Source organism: Epinephelus lanceolatus, chromosome 16 (assembly GCF_041903045.1).
Source record: "Epinephelus lanceolatus isolate andai-2023 chromosome 16, ASM4190304v1, whole genome shotgun sequence".
Lineage (NCBI taxonomy): Eukaryota > Metazoa > Chordata > Actinopteri > Perciformes > Serranidae > Epinephelus > Epinephelus lanceolatus.
In genome coordinates this window covers 17,543,631-17,558,358 of record NC_135749.1, presented here as the reverse complement: position 1 = coordinate 17,558,358, position 14,728 = coordinate 17,543,631, and the positions used below count along the sequence as shown (strand labels likewise).

The 14,728-nt window shown below is 40.8% G+C and overlaps 2 protein-coding genes across 2 annotated transcripts; both read right to left on the bottom strand.

The window, feature by feature from the left end:
- Positions 1-621: 621 nt before the first annotated feature.
- LOC117263244 (ras-related protein Rab-25-like) lies at positions 622-4,326 on the bottom strand. The gene is made up of 5 exons (XM_033636465.2): positions 3,682-4,326; positions 2,942-3,137; positions 1,677-1,870; positions 1,198-1,278; positions 622-1,113 (listed from the first exon to the last, which is right to left on the bottom strand). The coding sequence occupies exons 1-5, from the start codon at positions 3,716-3,718 to the stop codon at positions 986-988; spliced, it is 636 nt and encodes a 211-aa protein (XP_033492356.1). The 5' UTR covers positions 3,719-4,326; the 3' UTR covers positions 622-985.
- Positions 4,327-5,614: 1,288 nt separating this feature from the next.
- LOC117264097 (ubiquilin-4-like) lies at positions 5,615-12,985 on the bottom strand. The gene is made up of 11 exons (XM_033637917.2): positions 12,802-12,985; positions 11,100-11,251; positions 10,760-10,908; positions 10,405-10,667; positions 10,078-10,236; positions 9,685-9,907; positions 9,127-9,266; positions 8,454-8,537; positions 7,500-7,615; positions 7,208-7,415; positions 5,615-7,116 (listed from the first exon to the last, which is right to left on the bottom strand). The coding sequence occupies exons 1-11, from the start codon at positions 12,943-12,945 to the stop codon at positions 6,964-6,966; spliced, it is 1,791 nt and encodes a 596-aa protein (XP_033493808.1). The 5' UTR covers positions 12,946-12,985; the 3' UTR covers positions 5,615-6,963.
- Between the last annotated feature and the right edge of the window lie 1,743 nt (positions 12,986-14,728).

Here is a 14,728-nt window from a genome sequence, read left to right as displayed (position 1 = left end):
AGCTGGTGAAATGTCACGAATACTCAAATGAAGTGTGACCACTACCTTTATTCAACTCTTTAAGTTATTTATCTACAGCTTTTAGTTACAACTGACTGAACTGTCTATCAGTTATTATCATTATCTTTAGCATTATTATTCACTCTAGTCACTGGTTCTGATTTTAGATACAAAACATATGATAAACAAATAAAATATTATGCACCTTTTTTACATTCAACTACCCAACAGCATATCAATTAGTTGATGTCAGCCTCGACTGGATCAGCCGCAACATTAAACACTGCTTACATGTTAATGCATCCATAATAACCTTCTGGTGATAAATGCAATTGTGTAATAGGGACATTCTTATAATGAGTGATGATGCTTTGACTATATTTTGCCAATAAAACACGTGTTCTTTTCCTTAAGTACAATTTAGCAGGGACTTTACTGGTAACAGCACAGTTGGGAGTGGGAAATCACTGCTCTATTTTAAGTCAAGGTTCACAGTTCTTCTTCCACAGCTGTCTTTATCTCACATCAGCTCTCTCTCCTATTCCCTCATCTAGTTTAGATAATGTGTCTAATGCAGATAATGAATTCATGTCTTTGTGTGGTAATTACATGCAGACAGAATAACATAAATAATTTATTCCAAGTGAATCCCAGTGCATTCATTCAGAAAAGCAATACAACTTTACAGTGCCTCTTTAAAAACATGAGAAGATAAATTGCACAGCTGTTAGTAGTAAAACATGCCCATTAGCCACAACAAGAAATATAGTGTATAAAATATAGATTTTCCTTAATATTTGTATGTCTTTGAGTTATATACTGCACAGTTTTAGTGTTTAAAGAGGTTTGTACACTGACTGCAGGTCGAGCAGGTACCTCTCTTGTCAAATTGGGTGTGAATGATGGCGTGCTTTAGCTTGAACAACAGTCAAGCGTGATGCTGGTTCAGCGTCGGCAGCGCAGATTGTTACAGTGCAGCAGTCTGTTAGGAGTTCTTGCAGCAGCTGCCGCGCCCCTCCTGTGCCTCGCTGTTGGGTCCGATGGGGCTGGACAGGGTCACGGCACTGATGGAGCCACGGGTCACCTGTCTGCTGGTCACCTTTGTATGGATCGCTGGAAATAATGGAACAAAGACGCCAAGTTTGCACCGTAGGTCATTCAAAGAGGGCATACTGACGACACGCTGACTGAACATACCTGTGAGGACTTCGTTGAAAGCATGTTCGACATTGGTGGAGTCCAACGCTGATGTCTCCATGAACATCAGACCTCTCTTCTCTGGGGTGGGGTGGTCCGAAGGGGCAAGAGGAAGGAAAGGAAAGATCATAATCAATATTCAAGGAGAATCATTTACAGTACTGAGCGTTAGATGAAGCATAGGTGTAGATTGCAGGGGGACGCAGAGGACACATCCCCCTCAGTATTTAGAACATTTGCATTTGTGCCAATAAAAACATAGATAGAGCAGAGGACTTTTATTTTCACAAAATAAATTCATTTGCACCATAAATTGATGCTTAAAAATACCCCAGAATGCAGGTAATTAAGTGTTTGATGCTCAAAATTTTCTGGCAGAGGACCCTTAACCCCCTGTGTCATATGTGCCCCACAAAACTCACTCCCTTGGTCACATGAAACCTGTAGATATACATGGTTATAACTGGTTTCTAACTGACCTGCAAAGTCCTTGGCCTCCTCTGTGGGCACGGTCCTGAGGTTCTCCAGGTCCCTCTTGTTTCCCACCAGCATCACCACGATGTGAGGGTCCGCGTGGTCGAACAGCTCTTTCAACCATCGATCTGCGCTCTCATAGGTCAGGTGCTTGCTGATGTCGTAGACCAGCAGTGCTCCAACTGCTCCCCTGTAATACCTGTGACCACCAGGTGGGAGAGTCCAACAGAGATGGGCTGTATGTCAATTAAATGCATTTAAAATATGTATTCAATTACAACTTGTAATTTGTTTTTAAATGGACAGAAAAACAGTAGATGCAATTTGTAACAAAATAGTACAAGAGCTTGCGTTCACCCCTCCAGGTTCAATATAGTGATCAGCTGAGAATCCCACCTACGCTGAGGGAGTATTATCCGCCTTAGAAAACAAAACAGAGAAAAGGACTCGGTACCAAACGTGAGTAGAGCTGAACCATGCAGAGGAAATGAGGCGTTTGACTGACAGAGGCCATACAGCATGAATTCGCAGCCCCTCCAACTCCAAAATAACACAACCGGCCTCTTCAAAGTTATGATGTGAGAAATTAGAATTTAGATTAGGATAAAAAATAAGAATGACAATGTGGTGGGGTTAAGGTCATATATATATATATCGTAGTTACACACTGCCTGGAATGTGGTGTCAGTTTGGGCAGAAAGTATTTTTGTATTTTCAAATTACAAAATAAATAAAATTAATTAATAAAAGAATCTCAGGGGTGTCGGTGGCTTAGTGGTTAGAGCAGGTGCCCCACGTAGGAAAGGCTTCATCCTTGCTGCAGCAGCCCTGGTTCGACTCCAGCCTGCAGCCCTTTGCCACATGTCACTCCCCCTCTCTCTCTCTCTCTCTCTCTCTCTCTCTCTCTCTCCCCCTTTCATGCTACTCTGTCCTGTCAATTAAAGGCAAATCAATCTTCAAAAAAAGGATCTCAAACCAGTATTTTCTATTTGATTTTGATACATTTGGTGAGCAAGTGTTAGTAATTTGTAGCAGCATGCTTTGTGATGTATTTGTGCTTTTATCTGGAGACCAAACGTGTGAGTTGGATCTTATTAGTCAAACTGGAAGCTGTTATTGCAAAATGTTTGAAGGAGATGTGACTGTTAATTGCATCACTCAAATCAGTGTGACTTAAACAGACACACGTGTGAGCCAGTGCTGACGTGACGATTCTCACCTTTTTGTTGATGTCTCTATTACTCATGTATGTATGTGTGTGTGTACCCACGCGGAGGTGATAGCCCTGTAGCGCTCCAGCCCTGCCGTGTCCCAGATTTGAGCTTTGATGGTGTAGTTGTCCAGCTGAACAGTCCGCGTGCTGAACTCAACGCCAATGGTGGTGCGGGTGTCATGATTGAACTCATTCTTAGTGAAGCGGGACAGAAGGTTGCTCTTTCCAACGCCAGACTCCCCTATCAACACCACTGAACAAGCACACACAGGAGAAGCTGAAATTCATTAGTTGTGAGTACTGATTAACACATTGGTTTCATGACACACAGTGTCCAAAAATAATACTGTTAATTGGTAAAACTATAACTTTATGTTATGAATGAGGCATCCTTTATCTCATCTAACACGTGTAGACTCTCTGTCACCTTTAGGAGATACCAGACACTGTGACATCACATAAACGTGGCACTCTGTGGCTGACTTTACTTTGGAATGAATGGAATGAAGAATCATAGGTGGGATACTGTGTGTCAGTCAAGGAAATAATCACAAAAAGCACATAACAGTCTTTTAGTGAAGCAGGGAATCTTGGAGGTTTCTTTTATGGGTCAAAGGTCAAACACATTACAGCAAAACAAACAAAAAGAAAGCCATCACTTCCTCCTTTTCCTCCTTTCCCCACTTCATCGGAAATTGGAGCAGGCAGCTACAACCACCTGACAGCTTCAACGTCTACACACTCTACACTGTTTTAGCTACTCTGTTACAATCACAGCTCGAGCAAACATGACTCACCTTTGAAGACAAAATTGTACGACTCATCAGACCCCATGCTGCATTAAGTGGTGAAGGCTTCCCTCTTTCACTTGGTAAATATCCTGAAGCCACTTTCAATATTTGTCCCCAACAAAGTAGAGAAGAGTTAGAAAAAACAGGCCAAAGAAAAAAAAACACAGCCTCACTCCTCTTTCTCCATCTCCAGTGTGGAGAGAGAGAGTGAAGGTGGAAAAGAGAACAGGTTCAGCTGCTCCCACCCGTGTCCTTCTTGATCTGATAGGGGTAGCTCTGCATAGGACAGAAGGACAGGCAGGAAAGAGTCCTGTGGCCTGTCGATCCCTCATTAGCTGACACCCGAGGGAGGGCTGGGGGGGGTGGAGAGCAGGTGGAACAGGTAGAACCACTTGCAGTAACAGACTCCACCCATCCTTCCATTTGTATGACAATCAGCCGCTCCTAACAGGTGGATCTGTGTACCAGAACGCCATTTTGCCACCTGTCTGATGCCTGCAGGGATGTGAGCAGAGATTTGATTTGGCCTGTCGTGCTAATTTTTTATATCTGATTTTGATTGTTCAGATAATAATTAAAGGAACGCAGGCTGAAAACATTGAGGCTACATAGTATTTTCTGGCGATGGTTATTCTGACTGTAATGTTCTTAAATGTACAATTGGGTTACACTTTATTAAATAGGTCCATACATAGTTATCTTAATGTTTTAGAAAGATTCCTGACAGGAAATACGCAATTTGGTACCAACTATAGTGAAGACACACCATATGGAAAGGCAGATGTTTAGTTGGTTGATTTCCAAAGGAACTCCCTGAACGCCAAGCCGATTTAAAAACGAGAATTACCACCTCACCGTTGTATGACTCTGCCAACCAGTCAAGTTACAGTTTACATCCATGTCTCAGACTCATATGCAGCCATGACTGTAGAAAATACTCCACATATGGATGTTGCTGCAGAAGCGCTGCAAATTCTAAAACACGGGTGCTTCGCACACATATTAATCCCAGAAAAACAGAATTAGTGTCACCAATTCAGCATCTGACCGAATGTCTTCCCTTCTGTTCCTGAGATATGACATTCAATAATGGACTGCAAAGTGTTTTTGAAGAATATTATGATGCCACTGTGAAGGTGACCTTTGACCTTTTGGAAATAAGTATCTTCACTTGATCATTTTACCCTATCAGATATTTGTGTTGAATTTTGTCATGATTAGCATATGAATTCTTAGGTTATGGCCAAAAAGGTGTTTAGTGAGGTCACAGTGACCTTGACCTTTCAGTTCATCCTCGAGTCCAAGTGGATGTTTGTGCCAAATTTAAAAGGAAATTCCCTCAAGGTATTCATGAGGTATCACAGTCATGAGAATGTGTCGAATGGACGGACAACCCAAAAACATAGTGCCTTAAGCTATAGCTGTCGCCGGTGTGTAGGCATGAAAAGTAAATATTTATTTATTAGTGTTTAAAACTATTTTATGCTCCCCTTTAGACAAAGTTCACGTGTTTGCATGTTCTCCAAAATTACCTTTGATTAATACCAAATAAATTTATTATTATTATATTTATAATTCTTTTTGTTTCTTTTTTAATGCTTTGCAAAGTATCGGATCGGACTCGGTATCGGACTCGGTTTCAAAATAAAGGACTCAGTATCGGATCGGATGCAAAAAAAAAATGTCATCGGGACATCCCTAATACTTGGACCAAACAACTGTGCCTTACGTACTTTTCAAAATGACCATTTGTTCCCATAAAACACATCATTTAATCTTACATTTCAAGATGTTACATTTTCTTGATTAACAACAGAAGCAGATCATAATTCAATTAATCTTCATGAACCTCAAGGCCAGAAAATGTTAATGACTGGAAAGCGACAGGTGCCATCTTGCACCATCACAAGGCTATAATCACCTGACACAGGGCGTCGACTGTTTTTGACCATGTTTTATTCTTTTTTAGTACAGTACTGTTAAAAGTTAGTTTCAACATGTTCAATTGTGAGATGGATTTTTTTTTTCAGCTGAGGTCAACAGACAAAGCAAAGCTATAGAAGCAGTTGCCAAGGTTACCACAACTACAATGCTGAGATTTTCAAAAGAAAAAAAAAAAAAAAAAAAAAAAAGACAACCTAGAACTTGATTTTATAACGTATGGTGCCACCATACCATTATTGTTTGTAAAGCCTTTCCAATATTTATTCACTTAATTTTTACTCACTTAATTTCCACGTTTGAGACAAATCAAAATTATCTCTAGGTACTAACTGCACCTCAAAAAAAGAAAAATATGATAAAAAAAAGAAGAAGAATCAGATTAAAATGAAAGGAAAGCTTGTTTGTTTCATTCATATTCATTCTAACAGCATCCTCTGCCTCGGAGCTGCTACGACGCGTTGTTTGATTATGGTTACAGTCCTGGATGATGCTGTGTGGAATTTATTGGGGGTTTCTAATTAACCCACTGAATGGGGGGTGTCATTTGCAGACGAATGCTGTTATAGGGCAGGGAAGGGCAGAAGGCACAGCAGTGGTGCCTCAGAAGGAAAAGACACTGTGCACCTGTGAGTGGGCACTTTTATCTGGAATGACAAATTACAAGTTAAGGGAAGTGTGGAGGGCGTCATTTTCTTAAAGCGCTTGCAATAAATAGTGAAAGTTGTCGGGCAGAAACAGCTATTAATGTAGAATCTCGAGAATGGGGGAAGAGGAAGGGACTGGGGTTGAGCGCCTGTGTGGACAAGATGTCTTCTTGTTGATGATTACTGTCTGTGGACCAGAGAATGTTCATGTATTGATTTGCCAGTTAAATGCTAACAAACTGCTTCACAATGGCCATGTGTGACACAAAGCCAACAGCCAATCACATCACACGGGTTTAATGTGTTTTATGTAAATGTTTGTCTGCAACACTCGACTCCAGTTTTATGTGAAGAAAACAATGAATGAAGAAATGGTTGGGTGTCCCTTTTCAGGAGAGGTTCTCACTCTTTTCTCTGCACCAGAACACCCCTCACGGTGAGAGTGGTTCAGTCCGGCTCTACAGCAGCACTCTGGGACAGAGATCTGATTGGATGGTGCCAAAAAAGTATGGGGACTAGGGAATGATCTGAGAACAGATGTAGAATGAGGGTCTTACAGATCCTGCCCAAGTTTCTTCAGCAAAGTTTGGGACAATACACTTAAATTTCTCTTGGTTCTCTGTAGATGCTGGGTGTGTTTATGAGTTAGGTGTGTATGTGTGTATGCACGTGTCTGTGTGTCAGTATGTACTGTATGTCTTTACGAGGGCTGTGAGCCCAGCAGTCTCTCAATAGCGGCATTGATGTCTCCTCCAGTAGCAATGAGGGCCTGCAGGTTGGCCTCGCGGTTGATGAAGCCCATGGCGCTCAGCTGATCCAGCTGGGACTGGAACCGCACCTCTGGGGTCTGGGTCTACACGGGGGACAAATTAATGGAACTTCAGAAAAAAAAAATCATACAGATGTGAAAGATGATGTATCAGTGCATGCGCGTTTGTGTGTACCGTTGCACTTCCTCCGCCTCCTCCCGCAAACATCTGGAGCATCTGTTGCATCAGCTGCTGCTGGGCAGCATTTGTTCCCGCACTGCTGGGTGAGGAGGCCGGGTTCTCTGCGGGCATGCCCCCACCTGTGGGTATGCCAGGAATTCCACCAGCTATTCCTCCAGGAATTGCACCGGGAATCCCACCAGGAATACCACCTGACATCAAACTAGGCCAAAAGAGAAAACAGAAAGGTTGGGAATAAAATCTACCAAGTAAAGCAAAATGTGTGTATCTGTCTGTGAAAGCATACCTGGGCATGAGGCCTGGTGCTTCTGTCTGCAGTGTCTGTAGACCCTGTTGGATCTGCATTAGAGCCTGCATGGCCCGGGGATTGGTCATCACTGACAGGGCTTCTGGGTTCTGCATCTGAAGACGAACATAAGTTGCAGCATTTAATTAACCAACCGATCAACCGATTAGCAATTCATTTCTTGTAAAATATAATATTTGTGAGAAACCTAACACATTACACATACACGTACTTACACTGTGGGATTATTCTTATATCTATCATTATATAATTAATATTTCAGCCTGTATACATACACATATGCATATTCTTATACATATCTTTTCATATTTATACTCTTTCACAATCCTGTGCAGTTTCCAAGTGTGCAATATTTTACCACTTGCTGTGCAACAATATTTATATATTTTTACAGTAAAAAAAATACTATATACCATGTGTTTATTACATTTATCCTGTGCAACTTCAAATTGCGGACACTCAATAACTTTTATCATTTTTTTCTCTTACTTCTGACTCTTGAGCTGCTGTAAAAGAAAAATGATAAAACAAATTTTCCCCAGTGTGGAATCGATAAAATCTGATCTAATTCACTGTACTATAAAGTGTTAAAAAAGGAACATCTAAGCGATGTACTGATCAAATGTCTGGAATTCTGACCTTGAGTTTCTGAGAAAATGACTAGTGGCTTATCAAAAAGAAATCTAATCTAGTAGCCAAAAATGTATAATAGATACCCACAATCCTAGAGACAAAAATGTTCAGCATGTGCAGATACATGTCTGTGATCACCTTCACATCCCCTTGTTGTAGTGTACTGCCCCCTATAGGCCAATCTGTACCTATCATGTACCTATCACACCATGAGGACTGTCTTCATGTCTTATTGGACAAAAAAACAAAAAAAACAAAACAATCTATGACTGGATTATCGGACTGAGATATGTGTGGTACCTGCTGCAGAAAGATGGGCAACTGAGATCTGAACTGTTCCTGCAGCTGTGGGTTTCCAGCAAACAAAGGGTTATTCATCAACACCTGGTAAAAAAAAAGACAGAAGGACAGTCAAGGTAATGAATGTGTCATTCCACATTTGAATATGATGCTCACTCACTAGAGTTGATGTGTACAATATATTTGCTTAAGCACAGGCAAAATGTTGAAAACAGAAATAAAAGCTTGAGTCTCTCAGTTTTCTGTCACCATTTGTTCAACACTCCAGTGTAAGGTTTTCTGGACTGCCGTACAATCAGCATTGTTTGTTAGAACTAAATAAGTCAGAGCTGTGTTGTTTATTCTTTCTTACAATTTGCTGCAAATGCAAATAAGCTTAACAGACAATCCCCTCTGCTGAGTGAGAACTAAATAGCTGGGCTTATTGGCCTAATGCACAACAGGCCTCACTAGATTCTACTATTTACAATTCATTATAAACTGCAGAGTTCAACATAATCAATCGATTATATGTGGAACACAATCTGAATAACAAAGACTTCTTAAACAAGCTTTGAATCTAAATAACCAGAATGTGCACTGTAATATGATCTGTGGCTGTGGGTGTTTTATGAGTGATGGGTGTGTATGTACAGTACGTGTGTTTGTGGGCACACGTCTTTCTATTACATACCTGGGAGGCCAACTCTGGGTTCTGAGCCAGTGACTGCATCATACTGCGCATGTAAGGAGCAGACAGCATGTTCTGCATCAGCTGAGGGTTTTCCGAGATCTGCTGGAGTAAACTCTGCATGCCCGGGCTGTTGAACATCCCTGCAACGCACAAAAAGAAAGGAGTTTAGTTATATATGTGTATTAGTGTTGTCACCATACTGGTGTTTCTACTTCGATATAATACTTTGACAAAAAATCAATATCTGATGCCATTTACCACAGGGGGGATATTGACATTTAGGACATGACATTTGAAATTTATTAAAAAATAAACACAAGGCTATAACATATCAGCGACTACTTTTTTTTCTTGGTTAGTAGCAGAGAACTGTAGTAAACATAAAGAGAGAGCAAGAACACACAGCTTGTGCGGGTTTGAATAAGTACTGAAACTGTTTCAAATATTCAGAATCAATATGTACCCATTAATCGATATTTATGACAACGCAAATGTGTATTCAGCTAAGTAAATAAATGCATGCAGGTGTATTAAGAATCATAGCCTGCTCCGTATTACCATTGCCCAGACTGCCAGGATTGATGCCAAGAGGGTTGGACACACTGGGGGTGGTGCCCCCAGTGGTGCTAGAGGTTCCTGTGGTGGCCCCTCCACTCTCAGAAGGGTTAGAAGAATTTGGTGGCCCCCATGGATTGGGCAGGGGTTCTCGGTTTTCTGTTCGTGATGGTTGGGCACCAGACTCAGAATTCCCACCTAGAGCTGAGAATGGGTTGCTACCAAACTACAGAGAAAGAAATTGGACAGATTTGAACACACAAAAAGTCAAAATATAGCTACACAGGCGAGTAAAAACCAGACAAAGGTTACAGAATGTATGAAAACAAATGCTGGGAAGGATTAACACAGTGCAAACAAACAAGGATTTGATAAGTAAACATTCCTCCCAGATACCTGTTCCCTGGCAGCACTAAACATGGGTTCCTGGATGTCTGTGTACATCCTCCGCAAGGCATTGTAACCTCCTGGGATGCTCTCCAAGTTGCTCAGAGCTCTGTCCTGGTTCCGCATCATTTCCTGCATCATGGCTGGGTTCCTGGCCAGCTCCATGGTCTGGGAGTTGAGATAAAGGGAGAGTGGGGTCAAGTCAGTTAAAGTTCATTCTAAATAGAGAAAGTAAAACACTGAATATACAGAAAAACAAAATACAGTGGAAACCTTCTGTAGTTGTGCCTGTGCAAACTATCTGAGTGCCATTTAGCCCCTCTGCATGTCCTTTACCTGTCTCATGAGCTCAGGGTTGTTGAGCATGTGGGAGATCTCAGGGTTGCGTTCCATCAGCTGTTGCATCTGAGGGTTGGCCATGATCATCTGTCTCATCAGGTCTGGGTTGGACATCATGTTCTGCACCAAAGGGTTCTCCATGATCTGAGAAAGCATCTCTGGGTTGGACATGAGCTGCCTCTGCATCTGCTGCTGCAGCTCCATGAAGTTGGCCGAGCCCATGCCCATTCCAGCCAAACCGGCCAGGTCACCAAAGCCAGCTGAGGGAGGTCAGATGGGTGGGCGTTGGTTACACACATTACTATTCTAAGTTAACTAATGAATGTAAATAGTTACACACAGGTGGACTCACTTAGAATGTTGGGTGTCTGTGTGGATGGTGCGGCAGTCCCAGTAGATCCTGCTGTGGAGGAGGGGTTGGTACCTGGACTAGAGGTGGAGGTATTGCCTGCTTGAGTGGAGGTTGAGCTAGAGGCCGAGGTGCTACCGCCATCTCCTGCCCTACAGAGACAATTTGTAGAGAAATTCAGTACGTATGTAATCTGACTGTGTCTGGACATTAAGTTATACATAAATGCAACAAGAACTGCAGCTCACTGAATTCCACACCAAGATTGTATTGCAAGATCCTATAGGCCTGCTACAAAATGATCTTTTATACCAACATGGATTATATAATAATGTAGCCTTACTTGTGTGCTGTCTTTATGACCAGGTGAACCGTTAGCCCATCCTTGATGCCGTGTTGGCTGAGGCTGTCGCCATCCTTCAAGATCTTCCCTGCAAAAATCAGAACCAACTGGTCCTGTTTGGCTTTGAACCGCCTCGAGATCTCTTCTTTAAACTAAAAGACAGCAAGAAATGAATAGAGATTAGATTGAAAATGAGACAAGAGCGACAGAAGGTGAGAGAGACACAGGAAATTAAAACAGATAATATCAAGAATAAGATGGTTACACCTTAGTAGAGCTACTTGAATGTGTTTCTGTTCTTTTGCAACCCTCAGGCCTTAAATTCCAATTTCCAAGAAAGTCCTCTGTACTTATCCTATTAGCAGTGGTCTAAATACTCCAAATCTGCAAATCACAGTTACTCTGACTACTATGCAGAGCATAATTTGCACAGAAAATGCATTTATCCTGAAGGAAGCTGCTCTCTTGTTACATCTTTCATTTACACTGCAAATAAGAGCTATCTTGTCTTAACACTCCAATCAGCTACATGTAGTGCAGATATGGCCACACAATCAATTTTAAACATTTAAGTAGGATATGAATTCTGATTGCTGAAACAGATGAGACACAACCACCAAACCACACAGTATCAAAAGTACAAAATCTTTCAAAATAACTAAAAGAAAAGTGGATGAATCTCACTGTTTATGACTTTATGGTCTGCCCTTTCATCTTTCTTGTTCTATTGATGTTATGGGGTTTTAAATAACATATTGTTTTATTATTATTTTTAGTGTGCAGGCATGGAAAATCTCTTTGTGGTAGCTTCTGATGATTCAAGTTAAGAATAAAGAAGAAAAAATGCTGCTATTATATTAGTTATCAGCTTTGATGATTTCAAACCAGTGTAATGTCACGTTAAGTGTATATGTATTCAAGAATTCCCAGTGTGTATATCAAATATAATGCCACATGTGGATGAGACCGTAACCTTGGATCTAAGTCCAGTGTTTAAGCATGAAACACGTGTTACTGTGCTATAACCTTTCAACACACACAGCCAGACAAAAATGGCTACTTAAGACCACATAGTAGTCACAATTGCTCGACAACAAAGCTGGAGAGACTACTCTGGCGACATAGGTGGCATTATGGTTTCTCTGTAGCACGTCGCCAAGCCAACAGGGGCTCTGAGAGTACTGTATATTCCCTAGAAAGCTGAATGACTCAGTAGCAGCAGTGAGAATGTTCTAGACTGATACAAGGCTTTAGCATCTCTAAAGCTATTGAGCTGAAATAGGAAATGAAAGCGATTCATCATATCCTCCATCCAAACCACTTCCATGGTTCTATCAGGCCATTACTGCTTCAGCGGAGCCCGTCAGCTGACACTTGTTTGGCTACCGTTAGCTAACGTTGGCTTAGCTCGCGAGCTGAGTTAGCTAACTAGCTAACTGTTACCGTTAGCCGGCTAGCCGGTTAGCCATTTCATACGTTAACGTGGCTATATCCCTCTATTTGATGTTAACGGCGTTAATAACGCCAAACGGTTGTTGACCCAAGCTGTATCAGTTTCATTACACACAGCCTCTTCAATTTCACACACTATCAGTTAGCCGGTAAGAGTGACGACAAATGCTAACACGGCTAACTAGCTTCCTAGCTGAAGTTGTGGGCAGGGGCATGACGTTAGAGCTCCCCACCGGCGAAATCGACAAACCTGAGTGACAGAGGCATCTTCTGCGATGGCGATTTCTTCTTTGTCTTTAGGGGTTTTTACTGTGACCTTAATAATAGTTCCCTCCGATTCTTCAGGTTTATTATTGTTGTTATTACCAGGATCTGCGGCGCCTTGGTCAGCCATCTTTACTCCGCCGATGGAACAGCTCGGGTCTGGCGTCAGCTTCCGGGTCATAAAAGGTCAAACCTCTTTCCAGAACGAATCTCAGGAGTTCACGTCTGCCTGGTTGTCTCGGTCACTACACTGAAAATATGCTTTTTCTGTTGTTCATACAGGTTTATGTAGTGTTTGATAAAGAAGCTGCCTGTTAGAACTTGTTTCCAAAGATGGTTGTTGTCCTGTGTCAGGAAAGTTGTCCAAATATTTATTCTATTCAACATGAATCAACTGTGACAATTTGCTGCTTGTTCCTATTTCAATGTCTCAGAAAGAGCTGAATATTGTTCTTGCATATACAATGATTGACATTTCCAGAACTTACTAAATGATTACTTAGTCAAAAATATGTAATTGACACATTAATCTATTATGAAAATAATCATAAGTTCCAGCATCAAAGTAAAGTGGTCAAATCATGTCAAATAATCTTATTTTTAGAGATTTGTGATATATTATCACACATCACAAATGTGCCTCAAGGGGCTTTACACTCTGTGCAGAGGTGTAAACCTTCCTCGATTTGGATTAGTATGAACCCTCCTCCGAGAAAAACCTTTAACAGGGAAAAAAAATGACATATCTAATTGGTCAATAGGGTTGCAACAGTATGACAATTTTATAATAACCATCTTAGAAAATGTCACAGTTTCACTGTATCACGGTATATGATATCAGACAGTAATTATCATCAGTTACAATGACCCATAAAGGAATGAAAACAGATTTTTTTTTTTTAAGTTAAAAAAACCTCTTGATTTAAAAGTCTGTGTAAAAGTCTGAGATGGAGTGCAGGAATAAAGCAGACGTGCACATGCAGATGAGATTTTTTTTTTTTTTTATCCATTTGCATTTTTGTTTTCCATACTGTTGATAAGCAAACCATATGATAACTGGCAATTTTCATACGACAGTTTATGCTCAGGATATCTTTATTATCCCTGAGGGGCAATTTGTTGTGCAGTCAGTAGTATCGTACACATATAAATGAATAAAAAAATATGCAGTAAATACAGAAAAAGACATCACATAGAGTTAGTTTAAAATAAAATGAAATAAAATAAAAAGTATGACATGAAAGGGTCATGTTGGTATAATACTGTTCCTTTACTATTTAGTTTTTGCTTAAAATAAAATAATTCAAAATCAATTAAAAATCGTATATATATCCCCCAGCAGTCAGGAATTAGAGCACATGTTCACACTAAGTTTTGCTCATATTTGTGTTTAAAGTTGCACCAGTTGAATATCCAATAAACCCAGGAGCTACAAGTGTGAGTTGTTTTCTAACTACAGTGCATATGGTGTTGATCTGTTATTTCCACACTCACAACTGTTATTGAATCTGAGGAGAACTGACCTCTCTAAGGTCATCATCACTTCACAACATACTGAATTGCTCTGTGGCGAGTATTAACATAATTTTGTGTCTGCATCTGTTTGGAAATGTCAGACTTAATTTCTAGTTTTGATCAACCAGTTAATTACAATACAGTGTGTTAACCACAGATGGGAATGGCTTTTTTGTTAGACGACCCTGGGTTGTGTTTCTTTAGTTATGAATATGTGTGAATATGTCCGTAGGATCCCTAATGCTCAGGCTCCTTCGTAAGGTCGTAAGGGCACTGCTGTAAGAGCTGGCCAGAGTCTCAGGGGAGCCAAAAGCTGGTCTTATACCCTATTAAACATTTTGTACCACAATACAATGAGAACTTGGAAATAATAATGTTAGCCTGTCTGACCAATGCTG